This window comes from Dermacentor andersoni, chromosome 3 (assembly GCF_023375885.2).
Source record: "Dermacentor andersoni chromosome 3, qqDerAnde1_hic_scaffold, whole genome shotgun sequence".
Lineage (NCBI taxonomy): Eukaryota > Metazoa > Arthropoda > Arachnida > Ixodida > Ixodidae > Dermacentor > Dermacentor andersoni.
In genome coordinates this window covers 66693226-66710268 of record NC_092816.1, presented here as the reverse complement: position 1 = coordinate 66710268, position 17043 = coordinate 66693226, and the positions used below count along the sequence as shown (strand labels likewise).

General features: G+C 44.5%; 1 protein-coding gene across 1 annotated transcript in view; it reads left to right on the top strand.

Moving 5' to 3' along the window:
• The window catches only part of LOC126543562 (uncharacterized), a 238409-nt gene that overhangs the window by 165715 nt on the left and 55651 nt on the right, over window positions 1-17043 (top strand). The window contains exons 3-9 of the mRNA XM_055062392.2: window positions 504-584; window positions 1373-1426; window positions 5356-5412; window positions 9496-9540; window positions 11831-11890; window positions 13632-13682; window positions 16375-16422. Of these exons, the coding sequence (XP_054918367.2) occupies window positions 504-584; window positions 1373-1426; window positions 5356-5412; window positions 9496-9540; window positions 11831-11890; window positions 13632-13682; window positions 16375-16422 (396 nt within the window). The remainder of the gene's footprint in view (window positions 1-503; window positions 585-1372; window positions 1427-5355; window positions 5413-9495; window positions 9541-11830; window positions 11891-13631; window positions 13683-16374; window positions 16423-17043) is intronic.

Below are 17043 nucleotides of genomic sequence, written 5' to 3'. Positions count from 1 at the left end.
AGGCAAATGCCCTCCCCAAACAGCTGTAGTGCTTTACTTTCTGCTCAAGTTCCTTCTCTTTCTTTCTTATCTGTTATTTCTCTCCCCCCCCCCCCCCCCCAATTATAGGGCAGCCAAATGGGCACGTCCTTGGTTAACCTCTTACCCGCCGTGGTTGCTCAGTGGCTATGATGTTCGGCTCCTGAGCACGAGGTCGCGGGATCGAATCCCGGCCACGGCGGCCGCATTCCTATGGGGGCGAAATGCAAAAACACACGTGTACTTAGATTTAGGTGCACGTTGAAGATCTCCAGATGGTCGAAATTTCCGGAGTCCTCCCCTACGCCGTGCCTCATAATCAGAAAGTGGTTTTGGCACGTTAAACCCCATAATTTTTTTTGTTAAGCTCGCCACCTTTCTCCCTTTGTTTCTCTCTTTCTCCCAGTTGTCTCTTTATTGCACGTATTAGAGGGATGACGTTGTTTTTATCGTTGTTCTCCCTTCGAATCGACTTGTTTGCAAAGCCGGAGGTGACATGGGATTCCGGACACAACGGTCGGGAGCGCTGGACGAAAAGCCCCACGTGGTGCACCCTACGTCGAAAGGTGCGTCATAGCTTTTTTGTTTCTGCCTGTGCCTGGATATGACAGAATCAATCGTGGGCTCTGCCATTTGTCGATTTGTTTGTATGTATTTTTTTCTAGTTAGGCCACACTGAAAAAAAAGTTCGGAAAGTATAAAGAAAATAAAAATATTCGAAGCGTTTGCTCACGTTTGCTGATACCTTGTCCATACGGAACGCTGTTTAGCCGATTCAAAAAAGCCTTGGCAGTTGACCCGAGCACCTCACCAGTGCTGACTTGCCTTACGCTCATTGTACAGATGTCTTAAGGAAATATTAGAAAGCAGCGTTATCAAATTTTGTGCCAAAAGAAAAAAAAAACAGAGAAAGAAAAGAGCGCACCGCATTGTTGGTAAATCAGCAAGAGTTGCCAGCCCCTTCTCTTCCATTTGCACAAATACAATGGATTTTAAAAGAATGCTCCACTTCAGCGCGACCCGCCGCGGTGACGTAGCGGCTTTGGCGTTACGTTGCCAAGCACGAGGGCGAGGGATCGAATCCCGGCTACGGCTTGCTGCATTTCGACGGGGACCGCAATGCAAAAAAAAAAAGGAAAAAAAGAACTCTCGTGTACCGTGCATTTGGTGCACGCTGAAGGGAACCCCAGGCGGCAAACAAGTTAATCCGAAGTCTCCCATTACGGCGCGCCTCATTATCATATCGTTGTTATGGCGCGTGAAACCCCAGAACCCCGTCACTATCGAACGAAACTGCTTTCCTGGTAATTAATCCAGATACACGGTGTTCTTTCTTTCTTTCGCTGCACTGAAGATCCCACGGCGAATATACCTGAAAAGGAGCAAGTCATCAACACGCCGAACGAAGGTAACAAGAATTTATTGTCCGCCAACGCACACATGCCGTCATCTCAATTAATTTTCTCGCTGCACGCTGGTCTCTAATTTAGCTGTACATGAACAGCTGTCACCAGCCGCTAATATATATATATATATATATATATATACATTTATTTCTTAAGCGGTACTTTTAATGATCGCATGCACGGTCATTTTTAGAAAAACGAATTTCTTGCAAAAGAAGTTGAATAAGAAGAAACAGTGCAAGAAATAAGATCGCCCGCAAGTCCTCAGTGAACGGAAAGTTTCTCAAAAGAAAGAATGTTTTCCCGTTACGCTCGGGAGAACCAGCGCTCATTTGGCCATAAGGTACAGTGCACGCAGCTGCGTGCTATGTGATATTTAAATAATAATAATACAAAAATGTGGACAGTCGCCGGCGCCATTAAGGAAGGTCCATGCTTTGGCTCCCCGAACCAGTCCGACCGCTACCATAAAAAGAAAAGAAAAGCATAAAAGCCCTCAAGCTGTACTCGGACGCTTCGAGTTTCAGATGAAGGCGTACTAAGAGGAAAATCTGGCGATGAATTACGCCCGCGCAGCCGTTGTGGCTGTGTATAAGCCAGCATGGAAACGACGCGGAGTGGATGGACTTGTACGAACTTCGTCCTTCCGGCTCACAACGTCGGGTTAATTGGCTTCCTTATGCAAACTTTCTTGAGGCTAATTGGTCGTCATAAAATTGTTGGCGCGGAAGTTATTCGGCCCATTTAGCCTTGTATTTGCATCATTCCACTGTTGACAGAACGCTAAGAACGAATGAACGAACGAACAGACAAACAAACAAACACACAAACAAACAAACAAACAAACAAACAAAGGTTCCTTGAATTACTAGCAATAGTTGTCCTACGATGAGCGTTACTGACCATACATCAAGAACGAAAGAACGAACAGACAAACAAACACACAAACAAACAAACAAACAAACAAACAAACAAACAAACAAACAAACAAACAAAGGTTCCTTGAATTACTAGCAATAGTTGTCCTACGATGAGCGTTACTGACCATACATCCTCTTAATTTGACCACGAGGGTACTACAAAGAGACAGAAAGAGGAGAAGAGAGAAAAGAGAGGGAAATACGCGGAGATTAGTCAGGGCAAGTACCGGCTGGCTACCCTGTACTGGGGAAAGGGGTAAAATGAGTAAAAGGTGATAAAATGGATAAAGAAATAAAGAGAAAAAAATTTGCTCAATAACGCGACGCAACGCTCTACAAATTTAAAAGAGTCGGTCGCACAATTCACAACTTTTTAAGTATCTGAGCAGCGCATTTGAGGCCTGAAGTTCCGAAGCCGGAACAAGAAATAGAGCGAGGTCAACTAGACAAGCGCCTGGTTTGCTACCATAGGCACCGTGTGTAACGAAAATGAGGAAATAGAGGGAGAGAGAGGGGGGGGGGGCGAATACTGGGAAAAGACAAGCGGGTGCGCAGCAGGGCTACAAGCGGCTGCTCAGGCACGCTGCAACGAAAAAGAACTACCTACACCAGTGAGCGAATAGCCTTTTTGCGCCAGCTACGGATGTCGCCAAGGCCCACCAATTTTCGCTCTTTGGGGAGATCCGCTGGACGTGGCATTTAGAGAACGTGCGCAACAGACGCTCGAGGGTTCCTTAACTCCCCCAAGAGTCACGCGTTGACGTATCGGCCGTTTCAAAGCGGTAAGCATAGGTGTTCGGAAAAGCCACTTTTGGCCATGCGCGGTAGCGAAATGTTGCATCGCAGCGGGGAAAGGCTAGCTGGCACTTGAGGTCGTAACAAAGGGTCCAGAACACGCAGCCGGCCCAGAGAAACGCTTGGGAGAACCGCAGGAAGCGTGTGTCGTTGTGCCGCCAAGAAAAACAAAGTTAATTCTCTTGCAGCGCCCGTTTTCGCCAAATAAGTTGGAAGCGTCTGCAGAAGAATCGAAAGCTCGCGGGTGAATTTCGGAATACCGTAAACTCCCGTAAGCTCCCAACCCTTGCAGGAGCGCGAGATGTTGGGTCGAATTATCCAAAAAGTCGAATTAGCGAATGACGGCAAAGTTAACAAATTCAATTTTTTTCATTGCCTGAAACAGGCTGTCGTCCCGTCGACAGACTACATCAAATACTGTATTACAATAACTATACATGCCGTTGTCGGTGAGCGGCCCAGAGACCTCAACACTGTCGTCAGCGCTAACAAATCCTCAAAAGAGACGTCGCCCGGGGCACAACGACAGTCGGCGTTGCTGCCGTCACGTTTTTCACGCAGGGAAACAACAGCGCCGCCTGCTTAATTTCTTGTTTTCAAGCTTTTAGTAACCGCTGTATAGGCGCATGATGGGACGCCGGTGAGGGTCGAATTAACCGAGGTGGCATGTTTTCGAGCTTGAACTAAACGAGTTTCTTCTACAATAGCAAAGTATGATTTCTCCCCTGGAATTCCAGCGCGTTCGAATTAAGGAAAAAGCCTAATTACCTGAGGTCAGATTAACGGCAGTCGACTGCGCCAGCGACAGCACACAAATGATGAATGACAGTGAAAACACAACACGGTCGTTGACTCACAAGTGAATTTTTATTAAGAAAGCATCCATATATATATATATATATATATATATATATATATATGAACAATACGGCATGCGGCAGACATTGAGAAAAAAACAAGCAAAGGAAGTGTTGCCTATTAATCATCCATCAAGGTACAACTTAAAGTCAAGCAACGTTGATTGGCGCTCTACTTATGCTCGTGTCTGCATTATCCTTTATGTGAAATGCTTCAACGGCCAACCGCCCGTGCCTAGTTTTACTTCTATACAAGATCTGTGTTTTTTTTGTTTTTTTTTTTATTTTTTACATTACGCCTGCACCAACACTGATAACCGTGCGAAGGCAAGAAGCGCGAAGGGAGGTTTATGCTGAGCGATTTTTCATGTTCACTTAATCTAACATTAACGCAACGCTGCGTTTGCCCTGTGTAACCCCGCATTCAGAAATGCGCACTGACTTGAAGACCATGCTTGACTTGGTCAAGATAACGGTCGACGTGAACGCACCCAAGAAAAAGGCAATGGGTATATATTGGGCACCTTCACGCCAGACGTTGCAAATCAAGCATGAGCTTCACGATAAGGAGCTTTTCTGATTTTTCCGGGGGAAGTCATTCCGCACATGGTCCTATACTGGAAAACGACGCTCACTGAGCGTGGAACAAGCGGATTCTTGTGATTTATTGTACGCATTTTCTTAAGCGTGTTTCCGGCATTTGCAAGTTTTCATTTCAACAAGGGATGGCATTGCGTCCCTCAGCTACTTAAGGAACATCACGGCGACGCCGACGTCGAAACTTCGCGTGAAGTGTCCTTGTAATTGACATCGCAAAGAAGGAAAACAAAAAATAAAAAAGACTAAGAAAGGTAAGAAACCGGCAAAGCGAGCTTCTCCCCACAAAGCCTCTTATTGTGGAGAAGTAAGCTCTCGCAAACATTTTTTTTTTTTTTTTTTTTCAAGGGTATACGCAAGCTTGGACATCTTTCGAAGCGCTTCACAGTCTACGTAGGTGCGCTATCGCCACGCAACCTGGCCTGGAACGATCGCTTCTGCATCCCGGAAATTCATCTTGTTTTAATAATGACCTTATACCGACAACAACGTAATATATCCCCAGAAATGAAGAAACCATTAGAAAAAGAGCCTATGAAAATAAAGCTTGCGTTGCGGTATTTTAGGCATGAAATATAAACTGTTCTTCGCGGCTCATTCAAGTATACTGTTATTGCAGTACACTTGAACGTGCGTAGGCTTATAGGACAGCAGGCTTTCACGTAGTTTCGGAGAGAGCAAGCACGCTCAGAATACGCGTTCAGTGCTGCGCGCAAAATATCCACCTTTTTGAAGTGTGCTCAGAAACTTCTGCATTTTCAGGTTCCTTACGAGAGCCTCCAACAAGATACCAACTTCCGCAAACTGTCAGCTCACCAAGTAAGACAAAAGTGTTGTTTTCGTGACTATTTTCGTTGTTGTTGCCTGTCGTGTTCTTAGATTTCATAGGACGCCTCACTTCATCGCCATTGAACCATCATCACTTCCGTGCAATCTTGCCCCCACTGACACTGAATAATAACACTCACAGTGTGCAGCAGGATGCACTACTTCGAGTCTAGTGAAGGCTGCTGAAAGCAGCTGAATAAATGGATAAATTTATGCTTTTCTAATACCACTCCATTGCAAGTTGCACTCATCGTGTCCAATACAACCTACGTCACAGTCACATAAGAGTTACGCGCGGCAGCTGTTCATTTAGGTAACGTGTCGTTATTTACGAAATAGCTAGCACAACCCAAGGACAAACGATTGAAGCAGCCGCCACTTGTTTAGATCTTCACCTGTGCCCTTGTTCAATACATGTGGCTCTCGTGTGGTAAGCGTGAGTGCCTCCGAGCACATGTGATCTTGCTTCGAAAGTCGTTGACTTGTTGCCCTCACAAAAATCGGAACGGTAGCCGTGGATGTGTTTTCAGAACCTCCGGAACAAAATGATCCCAAGCCCCAGGTGGTGAACTTGAGTCATGAACCTGTCGACAACTTGGCCGAGAAACCTCAGGTCCTCTTTGGCTCGGAGAGAGGTACGGTCAAGGCATGACCTGCGATCTCAGTTATCCGTAGTGCATAAAGTAACAAATTTAGAGTTATCTATCAAACATTAAACCTTCAAATAGCGTTTCTGAATCGCTCAACTTCTTTAATTATATCAGCATTGAAAAAGTAGCACGTTCATGAGAACATTGTCTAAAATTCAATTCATGAATTCTTGATTAGTTTTTACATCGAACCGTTACAGCACCGTACGAGAACCGAAAGATTTTCGCCTACACCCCTTTTTTCAGATTCTACGCACAACACGGATGAAAAGACCCAAGTCGTCAATCCTCCAAACGGTTGATGCATTTTATTTGCTCATTCTCGCACTTTACATTTACGGACAGCCAAGAAAGTCACGAAAACTAAAATTAATATCCTGAGATTCTCGTGCTTGCAAATTTGCAGAAATTCGTAACAAATACAGCTTTGCATAGCGTAGCGACGTACATTGAAGGCGTTTGCGTATTCCTTCTTCGGCTCATTCACCTTTTTATTAAATGTTCGATTATTACCTTTCATATCAGTAGATGAGCTGGAGTAAAGTGCCTCCGACAGGCTGGCCGACGTTTCGTTAGGTGAACCTATCTTTCTCAAAGGTGACCTTGTCATCCTAGGGTGCTAACTTTAAGGTATTTGTGGAGTGGCGCCACCTGTTATCGCTGTCCGCTTTCGTTTGCAGGGAGCCGCCACCAAACAAACCCGTTAAAACTAACACGAGGATAACAGGGCCGCCTTTGACAAAGATAGGTCCACATATAGAAACATTGGCCAGCATCTACGTAGCATTTTATCCCGTTTGTCCAACTTTTATCGCACAGTGCTTTTCCACCTGTCGGCTCCCATCTTGGCTTTGGGCTTTTCATCTCTTAATATCCTTTTCCCTCGTAGGGTAGCAAACCGGACGCGCGTCTGGTTGATCTCCCTAGCTTTTCTTCCTTCTTTTTCTCTTCCTCCTCCTCCTCCTCCTCGTTCTCCTCCCCCTTCATAATAGCGGTAACTTGAAAGCCGTGAGCCAAGAAAGAATTAGCTTCTCATGAGCCTTTGTTAAAGATGCATCTCACTGCTAAATTTTCCCCCCTTGACTAAGGTCAGCATGCAGAGTTAGCTACAGAAGGACACTTCAGAGGCGAAATGCACTGAAAGAGGATGCTTCAGAAGTAGAGCTACCCTTTAGCGCTCTCTCAGACGCCGCTACTGTTTCAACAGAGCCGGTGAAGAATCTCGGCGAGAAACCGCAAGTGGTCAATCCCGATGTGGACCCCGTAGGAAACTACAAGGAAAAACCGAACACTCTCAAAGCAACCTACCCCGGTGAGCCGGCCTCAAGAGTGACTCTAAACAGCATCTTCTCCTGACGCCGTCGCACACGAAAAATTATCGCGAAACAATTGACTTTTCGCGATGTAACGCTGCTGTTTACGTAATGCCAAAAAAAAAAGAACAACAGCAAAGTCATATCGCGTAGTGAAACTGTGATGTAGGTAATATTGGACATAGCTACTACAACAAGGGATTCCGCAACATCCGTGAGGGTTCTGCGAATCTAAACCAGAGCACGCCGAGACTAAATAAACATTCTTCCAGCGGAAAAAAAGAAGAAGACACGAACGAGCACAGAGGACGGCAGGACACAAGGCCAGACCAGTTGAGAGATTAGTGCCTGTCCTGTCTTCGCTAGACCGCATGTTTATCCGCTAGAACAATGTTTACCATCCAACTAGAATTATAAGCCTCTCACGCTTACAAGTTCTACCGCCGCCTCATGTTTCACATTGGCAGCCTACATCCGCCTAATTTCTCAGCGCTTGTTGCGCCACCTGTCGCAAGCGATGCGACCTGTGCACCAGCTTTTGAGAGCTGTCGCAATTACAAGTGCTCTGCAGTAGTTTGCCTGAATGGCGACTCAATAATTCCGTTTTATGGTCACCCCGCATGACAACAGCAGCGTCGCCAAGTGGTGCTCTGGTTTATATCATGGCATTCTTTCATGCGCCTCATGTTCCTCATCATCACGTCGCCCACTACTCAAACTGGCTGTATATGTAAGACGCAAAGCATAAGTGCCATATTAAATGAGCTCCGTGGTTATATATTTTGAAAATCTGCAAGCCACTAAGTGCGCTATTAACAGCCAGTATCTAAGTACAGTATTTATCTTTTATAAGCTTCCTCGCCATTATTTAAAAAACAATATGAATAAACGAAATTAGCTTAGATTTACTGACTCGGTTTCTAATAGAGTTTATGTGGCGGCCACATAATCGCCAGCCACACGACTTGGGATTGACGCCAATGTTATGGCGCCTAGACAGAGCAACGACGATATCGCACAAGAAACCCTCGGTCGAGGGGAGCTCATAATGTCCCGGGTTCGCGGAAACAAGCGAATAAGGAGATCGAAGTAACCACCGAGATAGCATGTACTGCAATAAATGCTGTGGGATACTACAGCGTTGACACATCTTTTCTCTCTCGTGCTTTTATCGGATATGCGGCCGTCTGGGTAGGGCCTTAAAATAAAGCCCCAGAATGTTTAAAGTGAGCTTTTCGTTTTCTTGTTTCTCTCTTTGGGGTGTGAAAGCACCAAAGTAAGCAAGGAAGTGGAAGCGATGCAGATGAGAAGGAGTGAGGAAGCGCGATTTGTAATGCCTTTAAAATACCCCTGGGTGACAAATGGCGGCGGCTATCACGCTCAACTTTTGCGTATGCGGGCGAGGCAGCACGGTTCCCACGTCGAGCACCATAAAAAAGAAAAAAAAAACTAGTCTCGCAATTTCCCCGGCTTAAAAGCGTTCGTATAAAACGCCACGAAAAAAAAAAAACGTTTTGAAGAAAAGAAAAAAAAAAGGAATACCATAAATGATAGACCTGCTCGTTCAGAACGCGAAAAAGCGCTCAGGTCATTAATCTTGATGGCCGAGAAAATCCCTTCTGTGTGGTCGTTTTACGTATAGTTACCGGTTAATAAACAACAAACAGCGGAGAATGTTAAGGGGTCGGTCCGCGCGGACGTTATTCTTCGCTCTGATTGCGTTGCGGTCCGCAAAAGCGCCGCGCCGAAGAAGGTGGACGACCTAAACGAAAAAAAAAAGAATATAGAAAAAAAAAGAGGAAACGAGATCGAAAAGTATAGCTCTTCCAGTCCAGCGCTCCGTAACTCAAGAGGAAATCAGTAAACGCTCATTATTAGGAACACCAAAAGTCAACGCATAAAATCTACCATACTTTTTTCTTTTTTTTTGCCATTGCTCCTTATAAGAAGACTGAGTTGTAGTTGTCTCGCAGCCTTACAGGGTCGTCACAACGTCTTTGTTGTGTTGGGGTCTCATTTATGCGCACAGTTCAGCGAGTAAAAACGTGGATTGACAATGCTGTTTCTTATACTACTGAAATCTCGCAACTTATCACCCTCCTACGAAACAGATGTGGCGAGGAGCATAGACCGAAGGCTGGGCTCACCGATAAAAGGTAAGTGTTTCCCGCGGTCAGAGCAGGATTCTGCCCTCATCTGCTGTTACTTTACGAACATTCACGCCACTGCGTTTCCTTTATTCTTTTTCTTTAGTGTTCTGAATTACTCCTACAGCGTTTCTCATTAGTATGATGTTAGATAGTGGACTGTGCTGCAATCTACTGTTATTTGATTAGTTTCGTGCACTGATCCTGTTCGATGTGCTTTGGGAAGCAGGAACTCAGACAAGCCTCAGTACAGCGACACTCCTGTCTCCTCGTTCCCTATTTTTGCGTAAACAAAAGAAAAAAAAAGATAGATAGATAGATAGATAGATAGATAGATAGATAGATAGATAGATAGATAGATAGATAGATAGATAGATAGATAGATAGATAGATAGATAGATAGATAGATAGATAGATAGATAGATAGATAGATAGATAGATAGATAGATAGATAGATAGATAGATAGATAGATAGATAGATAGATAGATAGATAGATAGATAGATAGATAGATAGATAGATAGATAGATAGATAGATAGATAGATAGATAGATAGATAGATAGATAGATAGATAGATAGATAGATAGATAGATAGATAGATAGATAGATAGATAGATAGATAGATAGATAGATAGATAGATAGATAGATAGATAGATAGATAGATAGATAGATAGATAGATAGATAGATAGATAGATAGATAGATAGATAGATAGATAGATAGATAGATAGATAGATAGATAGATAGATAGATAGATAGATAGATAGATAGATAGATAGATAGATAGATAGATAGATAGATAGATAGATAGATAGATAGATAGATAGATAGATAGATAGATAGATAGATAGATAGATAGATAGATAGATAGATAGATAGATAGATAGATAGATAGATAGATAGATAGATAGATAGATAGATAGATAGATAGATAGATAGATAGATAGATAGATAGATAGATAGATAGATAGATCACATGTTGCGCTAGCTATGACCCTACAAAACTTGAGAAATCATCCTCTATTGTTCTATGAGCGGGTAGCGCTAGTTTTACATGCAGGATGCGCAATGTTTAACTCAGTGAAACAACAAAATCATTGATGTCATTCGTTCTCAAAGTGCCTTGTGCGTATACCACTATGTACGAAAATTACTCCTTTTTTTTTCATTGCTCACTGGTCAAACATCGTCATTCCTTCCAATAAACACATAAACGGTTTTCGAGAATATAATGTTTCCGTAGGGTCACCCGTAGGGTCACATGTACCGTTTAAGTTTACAGTGAAACACTTACATTTCATGGATGGATGGATGAACAGAAAACCCTTATTAAGGTCCATCGGAACGGGCACATTTCATGCCAGCCAAAATACAGGCCTCTCATATCGGCCGTGTGTTTCTGTAGGGCCGATCAGTTCATTGAATGAATGAATGAACTTTTAACGTGAGTACAACAGTGAAAAGTAATCGGACATATTGTGAGAGGAGTCCTCCCAAATCACTAAGCTAACGTAAGGCATACGTTATTTTTACTTTTTAACGAATTGTGTGACGCTATGAACTGTGTACCTCTGCTGAGTACTCCATTGTTAATAACATAATAATATGCGACCGAGCTTTATATTCGCTAGCTCAACTCCATAGCCGGCCACAAGATTACAAAGTTAATCAAACAAAGACATTCAAACGTATTTATTTGAACATAAAGTAAGGCAACGTTGCGCACATTATTCTGCCTTCTTACTTTAACCCCAAAAAAACATGGCGCTCTTCTCGAATCGATTGTATTCATAGTCACCTCTGAGTTGCAGGAGATAGGGAGAAACGTTTATTTGTGGACTAGCCAGAGAGAGAGAAAGAGAGATCTTCTCCCTTCGCCCTCGGGTGAGCGGCTTCCTCATTCCAGAAGAAGAAATTTTCTTTTTTATCGCCTGGGTTGCCACGCGGCACAATGTGCACATGAAATTATACGCAAGCATGGAGGCTCGTTTCATGCGGATATTGAAACAGCCACTCATGAAATGCGTTGCCCGTGAGTCATCATTCATAGTCGTCAGGTTGATCAGTCTCTTTAACGCCACATTCCTAAATATACGTTCGGGAAATGTACGCTTCAAGGTGAAGTAAATGCCGTTGTACGTTGCACTCGGCCTCTTCCTCTAGCACGCTCGCCTGTTAGATGAAGACCTTGCCCCGAATACCTATTGCCGTTAAGAATATGCCACATTCTCAAATATTTTCTTCTCAATCTCATTTTGACTGTCTGTTTCCCTTTTACTTTCGCTTAATCTTCGCGCAGACACTTCGACAAAGACTCAGGAGAGACCGCAGGTGCCCCCTAGAGTGCCCCTTCCAGCAAGTAAGTACGAACGAGCGTTCGCCAGACGTCGCGAACCCTTTCCGCAAAGAAAGTGATTAACAAGGTAGAACAAGGAATGTCACCGAAGATAACGTCCCTTTATCGAAACATGGCTCCAGCGACATTCCTTGTTCTATCACTGTTAGTCATTTCAAGCCTCTATCATCCTGTGAAGCTCTCTTTATTTTTTAGATCTACAAGGAAAGCTACTGTTCGCAAGGAGGTGTCTTGTTTTTGATTTTTTAAGATACGAGATATGTTGATATACAACATAGCAATACAAACGTGGATGAAATAGAATCACATACATTTAATCAAACGCTTTATGAATCTGGGAAGTAGATGAGAAAATGAACAAGCCAGAAGGTTAGGTTAGTCACATGTTGGTTAGGTTGGATCGCTAGGCGGAGAAGCGCACTTACGAATTTTCTGTATCGTCTAAGACCCCAACACGATGCTGCAAATACATTAAAATAGATAACACGGGTCAATGAATGCTATCCGTCGTACACAGATATAAATACGACGGAATAAAAGTATTATGACCATTTCGTCGCATGGCAGTATACGTACTCACCAGGATTCTGCACGCTGTTCACAGAGCCATGATATAGCATGTTTTAATTTGTTTTTACTTATCTTTTAGGCAAACAGCTCTCTCCTCTTTCAGACCTACACGATCGGTATCGTCGCGGTACGCTGCATTGCTATTGTAACCGAAAAAAAAACTATTTGAAATGACAAAAACATCTGAATTCATAACAAAAAGAAAGACAGATAGAACGGAGACGACAATAACTTTAATAGTTAGAGACGCTACGATTACAAATTTCTAGCTTTGACGAGGAGTGTAATAAAAGCGCGAACTCGAAGTACAGTGGGGTTGTGTGAATCGCTGACCTCGTTTCTTTTGTAGTATGGCACTCCGTTGTGTTTGTAAACGAACGAAAAAAAGTGCATTACCATTAAGCCCATTTCTCTTTTTCTCCATGTTCAATGAAATGCCCAAGTGACATGCCCTCTCTGAACATTTGGATGTTTTGCTGCTTTCTATAGCGAGTGAAGTGAAATGTCTGCAACGTCTGTCTTCTCTCAGAAGAGGCTGTCGTCGGGTTGGGTTACGCCTAACCCAACCAAAGCTTTCTAAATTTATTGCGTTACCGTTCAGCAGGCGACACAATTTTTTCTAAATCTCACAATGTATAATGCGAGTCGCTCTGAACAAACGATTTTCGAGCCTGGCAATAGCTGCATCCAGTGACTCATTCGCGCGCGCTATTTCAGAGCTCTTAGCTGCTCGCAGTGCACACTGTAAACAAGGTTAAGCTTCTTTCCGTGACTTGATTACTCAGGCAAACGAATGAACAAACCTGCTCAATACGAACAAATAAGCACGCAACATACCTGCGCCTCGTTGGCGCAGGCTCGCATTCACGTCACTGACTAATAAAACACAATAAAATATATTACCCGGCAGAACACCACTACATCGATTAAGTTAAAGAACTCACGTTCTCTTCGCACGAAGGGCAATAAAACAAAGTGTTCGTATGTAACAGCATTACACCGTGATGTAGCGAGAACTAATAAAATCAAGCAACGCCATTAAACGCCTCATTCTTCCTTTTCTCTCTCTCTCTTTGGTCTGCTCCTCTCCTCAGAAACAAGAACAACGGGAAAAGAGAGCCATCGAAAGCCGAGCGAATGATGTGACCTTTTCTTTCTTTCTTTTCTCTCGCAGGGCCTTACGGCGAGCGTGACCCTGTTCCTCAAATTCCAGTGCCACCGTCGCGTAAGTTCATTTGGGACGCTAGAGCACCGATAAACTAATAAACGCGAAGTGGGCGCAGTGCACTCGGCTGTTGCTTTCCTGGGCCGCGGCCAAACTTTCTTCCTCCGCGCCGTGGCCGACGTGCTACCGTTTCACGAGCCGGGACGATGTTGCACAATTGAGTCACACAAAAAAAAAAAAAAAAAAAAAAAAACTTCGGAGGACACTCTGCGTTATACCCCACGCGCTTCTCTATATAGTCGAGACCTTCTTTTTCAGCGGGACTTAGAGGATGGCGAACGATATCTTGAAGAAATTTTTTTAGTGAGGCGGGTGGATAAACGCGTGCAAGTGTCGTGAAACGCGAACACGCGTTTAAGGACGAGACGACGCTTTGTCTTTCGTGACACACAAAGCCACTGCGTTGCGACACGCGTCCTCGGACACACTGTCACGTTGCCGAGACGACGAAGAAATAAACACTGCCACAAGTGTGTGAGTGGAGAATTTCGCTCTTCATTTGGTCAACCTCCGTGCCCCCCGGAAAAAGAAAAGCACGCAAAGCTCAAATCATAACGATTGCGACGAGCACAGTCGTCGGTCGTAGAATCTGAACAGACGGGGTTTGGTAGAGTCTATATCCGGTATCCGTACCGTCTGTCAGCGCACGTCCCAGAGTAATTGCTAGGTGCACTCGTTGTGCATTCGATGACGTACAGTGCTCAGTCACTGAAATCAGCAAACACTCGGAGCTCGTGACTGCCAGCACTTCTTTTGCGCCACCGGTGGGCACTGTGGGCACCGACGTGATGTTTGTTTCTCGGTCAAATGAAAGCGAGTGAACTTGCGGTGCATTGTGACAGCATTCGGCCCCCTCGGGGATCACCCAGCGTTCACCGGCCGGCCTACACGCTGTCCCACTATCGCGTTTCAATCGCTGAGCATTGTGAAGGTACGTTCACACCAACGAGGGAAAAAACGCGAGCGGCACGCCACAGATGGCAGAACGCACCAGCGCTGGCATGGCCACACTTGCGGGCGTCGCCGCGGCAAGCAAGCGAATCGCTATCAGCTGGACTCGCTGCGGCTGCGATCAGCGATGCTGAGAGATTTCTTTGCAACGTTCACCCACGTGAACGAATCGGTTTCGCCTCATTGGCGTCCCTGACGGGCAGGCAAGTGGCCCGCCGCGAAAAAAATAGCTTCAAGACCCATTTGTTCCGCGGCAGGAAAGAAGTTGCCGCTCGCCTGTTTTCGAGGCACGCTTTCTGCCGCCTGCGGCATGCCGCTCACGTTTTTGCCGCTAGTGTGGACGCACCTTACAACACTATGCGCGTCGTGCGAGCAATCTGATAGGACAAGACTCTTTCGCTATAAAGTTGGCGACAATGTTCAGTAAACTTCCGATGCGGTAGGCGTGTCTTGCACTGAGTGATAATTGATAGTGGTGACAATCCGGAGAAAGATGGTCGTCGGAAAGAAAACCACGAAACAATGTATGCGTGACAGTAGTGTTTGCGTGGGCATGGAAAGCTTTTCTTTTTATTTAATTTCCAAGATACATGGTCGCCAGAAGAGTGTATTAGAAGAAATGAGCTATAAGCATGCAACCGTTTGTCATGTAGGTACGGCAAGAATGACTTTACGAGATATGTTCTCCTATCTCCTACAAAAGCGCATCCCGGGATAAGCGAGGAACAATTGACAAATGACACTGTAGGGCTGCTTTTGAGTCGCAGAATATTTGCCACCAATGCATACACATTCTTGCTTGTATTTGACGATAGTGCTGCATGCAACTTATGTGATGGCAAATGAACAGGAGGACACCTCTGGTGCTACATCCCCTCCTCTCAAAATGAAAGGCTTGGCCTTCACACAGCTCCAAATCAGCTAGATGGAATGCCTTTCTCGTTGCACAAGAACTTGGGACACAGGTGCTGAAATCCAGAAGAGCGTTTCTGCAATTTCTAAAGGCTACCGGACCGAGCGACCATCTGTGATTCAGAACAGAGAACTTTCACTAGTTTCTCTCCTCCTCTTAATATTCCCCTCCTCCTTTCCCTTTCCCCCAGTGCAGGGTAGCCAACCGGGCTCAGTTCTGGTTAACCTCATGGTTTTAATGTATCATTTTATCTCTATATCTATCTCTTTCACAATCATTGTCCGTTAACCAGCGGGTATTGCCCTCTGAAGCTTCAGGCTTGAGTTTGGCGTCCTTGAACATCTTGTGCGTATCAGGGGGCAGCCGCAGCAGGCGATGAGTGCTCGCCGTAGGGCTTTGGTTCATCGGCCACATGTCGCGGAAAATTTCCATCTTGCGTTAACATATTTCTTGTCTAGCCTTAGCACTTAACTAGCACTTGTATACCTATATTGCTACATTCTGGATAACCACATATAGTGCCTCCTAGTACTAGAGTTATGCTTGCAGAAAACGTTTTCTTAGGTCATCACAATTTCTTAGTGGCTCTGCCGTTGCGCTGCTGAGCAAGAGGTCGGGGGTACGAATCCCGACCGCGGCGGTCACGTTTATATGGGGGTGAAATGTAAAAACGCCTGTGTCCTTTGATTTAAGTGCCCACTAAAGAACCCAAGGCGATCAAAATTAATTCGGAGTGCCCCATTACAGCGTGAATCACAATGAGATCGCGATTTTGGCACGTCGAACCCCAAATTTGCTAATCATGTAGGGTTTTTCGTTTCGTTCCAGAGAGCACCATCAACAACGCACATCGTCCACCATATGGAGGCGACAAACGTGAGTGCTGACGGGCAACAAACGATAAAGAAAGGAAGGAGGAAGCATTTTGTTGTTGTTGTTGTTGTTGTTGTTGTTTGCCTTTACTGTCTGCCGTCGTTCTATGGTTGCGGTGTGTCCAAGTATAGGGATTAATATGCACAAAGAAGGACAAAGATACATTTTATAGAGAAGCAACATATAATAACTATCTCTTTCTCTATCATGATCATCATCATCATCATCATCTCAATATATCATCATTGATCTAGTAGATGTTGGTGCCTGTAAGACAACACCGGATGTATACACCTCTTTTAATAATTCATAGATGTGCTCGAAAAAATGTTTCAAACAAACGGAGAAAAGGCCATAGTAACAACGTAGTAGCAAAAGTTGTAAGGTTCGCACGTACACACACATGCACAACATATGCTGGCAAAAACAAATTCTCCTGAGCAGTTGACGAAATTCAAGAGTCCATGTTCAAGTGCAAATTACGTCCCGCGCTGGTAGCAAACACAGCACAGCACTTCGCAAACCCGCACACCAGAACAACGCACGGGGTCTCTTGTTCTTGTGTTGTTGAAGTTAAATGTGCATGTGAAAGGATTTTGCAGGCGGCTCATAACCTAGTGAACA